The sequence below is a fragment of the Montipora foliosa genome, chromosome 9 (genome assembly GCF_036669935.1).
Source record: "Montipora foliosa isolate CH-2021 chromosome 9, ASM3666993v2, whole genome shotgun sequence".
NCBI classification, from domain to species: domain Eukaryota; kingdom Metazoa; phylum Cnidaria; class Anthozoa; order Scleractinia; family Acroporidae; genus Montipora; species Montipora foliosa.
In genome coordinates, this window is record NC_090877.1 from 16,200,792 (window position 1) to 16,204,399 (window position 3,608).

The following is a 3,608-nucleotide window of genomic DNA, read 5'->3' on the forward strand; positions in this document are numbered from 1 at the left end:
TCAAGCTTTTTGAAAATCAAAATTGTGTTAACTACATGACAAGCTTGCGACGAGCGCCAACTTGCAAGTTTGGAAAATTCACCTTTTCCAAAAGCAAAATCGAATGGTGATCGCGTACAAAATTTCAAATACACTACATAGAACTCGGAAAAATCATTTATCTGTTCTTTCAACCTTTCCTAGAGAAGATCACAAAATGCACATGGTTTACACAAAATTTCGCGTAATCTAATTACCGTTGCTTACAAAGTTTATTGTGAGCTGATTATTTAAAAGTTGAATTCTTGTCCAGAAATATAAAAACCAAGTGCAAACCTATCTATGAAAACGAGTTTGAACATCCATTTAAGTGTTTCGTTGGTGTTTCATTAGATCACTAAGGTGTGTCATTTTTAAAAAACCACAATCAAGTTTTCCATGCAAAATAATTTCCAGATGGGTTTCCGAGATTATATTATTAGTTTGCCTTTCTTTTGATCTTTGCATGTTTATGCATAAGCAAATCGCTCTTGAACAATAGTTTAAATCATATCAAACAACAAAAGGAAAATAGCCATTAGGTGCCAACACCTGCACACGCGTAAATTATTCTTATCTAAATATTCGCCTGACAATTGCAATTTATTATACAGTTCCTTGGTCGGATTTCAACTTTTCGAAGTTAAACAATTTCATCAGCAAAGTACTCTCGTTGGCAACGTCATCTGTATCTACTTTTCATTGTGTGAAATGTGTCATTCAAGTCATCGACAAAAGCAAATAAGACTTCACTATCCGCACCTTTTCTTCGGTATTTTGCGTTTACTTTCTCGACTACGCACGTAGCAATCTCATAGAAGTACAAGTATTCAAGTGGTGGTCGCAGTTCGTCTCTAGTGACCTCAGTCAATAATGATCAACTCTACGGTATCTTCGGTGCACGGCAATCAAGATGAAGTTTCTTTATCTGCGTGTTCGGAAGCTTTAAGTTCTCCGAAGCCTATCACCGGATTCGAATACACTACTGAGATATTTTTGCCTATATCTTCAGTTTTCTCACTTCTTATGATTTGTGGGAATCTCCTAATCCTACTTGTTCTTCACAAAGTTTCGTCTATCCACCCACCATCTAGAGTCCTTTTTCGATGTCTTTCCATCACGGACCTCTGTGTCGGACTCGTTTCTCTACCGCTATTTGTCGTTTATAGTATGGCAGTTGAAGAAAAGAATTGGAGCTTGTGTAGTAAGACCGAAGGCTTGGCTTTTGCTGTAAGTACAGTACTCTGTGGACAGTCCATCACCACGTTGACTGCAATAAGTGTGGACAGACTTCTTGCTCTCCAGCTTAGGTTGAGATACCGACAAGTTGTTACTTTGCCGCGCGTTCGCCTATCTGTGACAATTTCTTGGGTTGTGAACTTCGCTTTTGCCTTCACTTATTACTGGAACAAACGAGTTTTCTTTTTATGGGGCTGTGGGTATATTTTCACATGTATAATTATTTCGTCTTGCTGTTACTTTAAGATATATCTAGTCCTTGGATACCGCCAGGTGGAAATACAACCTCTTTCCCAAAGAAGAGAAGTCGTGGGAACTAGCCCTGCACAAATTCAGGGCACAAATCCTCGTGTCCTTTCAGTGTTAAATATAAACCGGTACAAGAAGACAGTTTCCAATGCCATTTGGGTTCATTCCCTTTTAGTAATATGCTATCTGCCTTACACCGTTGCAACCGCTGTTACAGCTGCGCGTGGCGAACCTCTTTTTGGAACTCGTTACAAAGTATTGGGGAACAGTACCGGAATACTTCTTTTCTGTAACTCGCTACTCAACCCTTTTCTTTATTGCTGGAAAATCAAAGGAATTAGACAGGCTGTAAAACAATTTCTTGGAAATATTTTTAGTTGGTCATAAAGACCTGGTTATCTCTACTGAACACATCTCTATTCTGTTCGTCAAGTTTATTCCAAGCAATGTGGAGGTGATCCCCTAGAAATAGAACTTGTCATAGATTTGCGATGAAACCTCGCACACTGTTGTAACATGTCAGTGAGATGATAAAAGTGTAATAAAAAAAGGGAGGGGTGGCCGTGCTCGTTTCCATGGTACGACGCTGACGAATACGAGTATTTGAGCTACTTTGACAATTGCCGCAGACCCCCAATGTTGGACAAATTTAGCTCCATTTTATCAAGGTAATCCAACTTATAACGCAGAGTGTGATGTCAATATATGGTTATTTCAAGTACGTATACCTGAAAATTTTATTTGAATGCCTTTGTGACTACTTAAAGCTCCAAAATAAATTTAACTTTAGTGTGGGCTGTTCCACTCGTAAGGGCTCCTTCCGTACAATTTTTTATGAAATTGCCAAAAAAACTGGCCAGAGATTTTTGCTGATTTTTCCACTACTCCTTGAAGACGCCGTTCTCGGCAAGTACAGAAGTGAAAAAATGGGGGTCACCGTACTCGTTCAGGAGAAAATAGCCATTCCTTCAGTGATTAGGCTTGGCGTCAATGAAAATCCGGCATTCTATCAATGCCATTGATAAAATGTAGTGCAGTAGTGCAGGCACGGTGCCTGCGCTACTGCGCGCTCCAACGACGCAAGAAATTATGCGCAGTAGGGTTACAGGACAGTGGGCACCAGAACGTAAGTTAAGATGGCTCAAACCTGTTTCAGCATTTTGAAGGTAACTTCTTACTACAGCCTGATTAGAAAGATTAATTCTACAACACTGTTTCATGTAATGGAAACAATAGGATATCAAACACCAATATGTGCTAGCAAGATGTCCTCAGCAATATGACGTAATAGGTTGCCATGGCAACAAAAGAGTCATCCAAAAACTGTTTTTGTTGTCTTTAAACGCTGATATCTCAAAAATGAATTCGGTGGCCTCCAATTTTCATCAATGAAAAATAACTACTAGGCTAGGATAAAACCCTCTGCATTCTCTGGAGCGGATTTAGAGCAGAGCCTCCTAAAAATTTCCAAATTTCCAGTTATCCCCTTCTTAATATTATTATTATTATTATTATTATTATTAGTAGTAGTAGTAGTAGTAGTAGTAGTAGTAGTAGTAGTAGTAGTAGTAGTAGTATTATCATCTTGATTTAATATAGTAATAGCGGACGTCTTGTGACAAGTCACAACAAGGACCTCAGCGAGAAGATCTCTGGATAACACCATTACCGCAGCCATGATCAATATCTAGTTGGCCTAAATAGCTTTTTAAATTAGGCATAACTGAGCCCAATACTCCGATTACGACTGGTATGACTTTCACCTTAGATAATCAATCAATCAATCAATCAATCAATAATTTTATTAATGTGTCAAGTTGATCTAGCTTACATATACGTAAACTAATTGGGGAAACGTAACTACTAGTGAATTAAAGTTAAGAAGAAATATATTAGATCTGATCCAAAATACTAATTATTAGTAAAAAACGTTAAAAATTCGCTGTGTTTTAACCTAGTACCCTAAAAAGTATGTTGACATATCAGTATCCCGTAAACCCATGCTTCCTTAAAACCAAAGGTTGAAGACTAATCCCCTCCCAGCCCACTATTTTCAATCCATGAATAAAATCCTAGATCCCATAATTCCCACTCTTTAGGAT

General features: G+C 38.1%; 1 protein-coding gene across 1 annotated transcript; it reads left to right on the forward strand.

The window, feature by feature from the left end:
* Positions 1–891: 891 nt before the first annotated feature.
* LOC137970356 (adenosine receptor A3-like) lies at positions 892–1,893 on the forward strand. Its single transcript, XM_068816878.1, has one exon. The coding sequence runs from the start codon at positions 892–894 to the stop codon at positions 1,891–1,893; it is 1,002 nt and encodes a 333-aa protein (XP_068672979.1).
* Positions 1,894–3,608: the final 1,715 nt, after the last annotated feature.

Excerpts from the sequence above, each read along its gene's own strand:
- LOC137970356 (XM_068816878.1), top strand. The coding sequence starts at position 892 with ATGATCAACTCTACGGTATCTTCGGTGCACGGCAATCAAGATGAAGTT.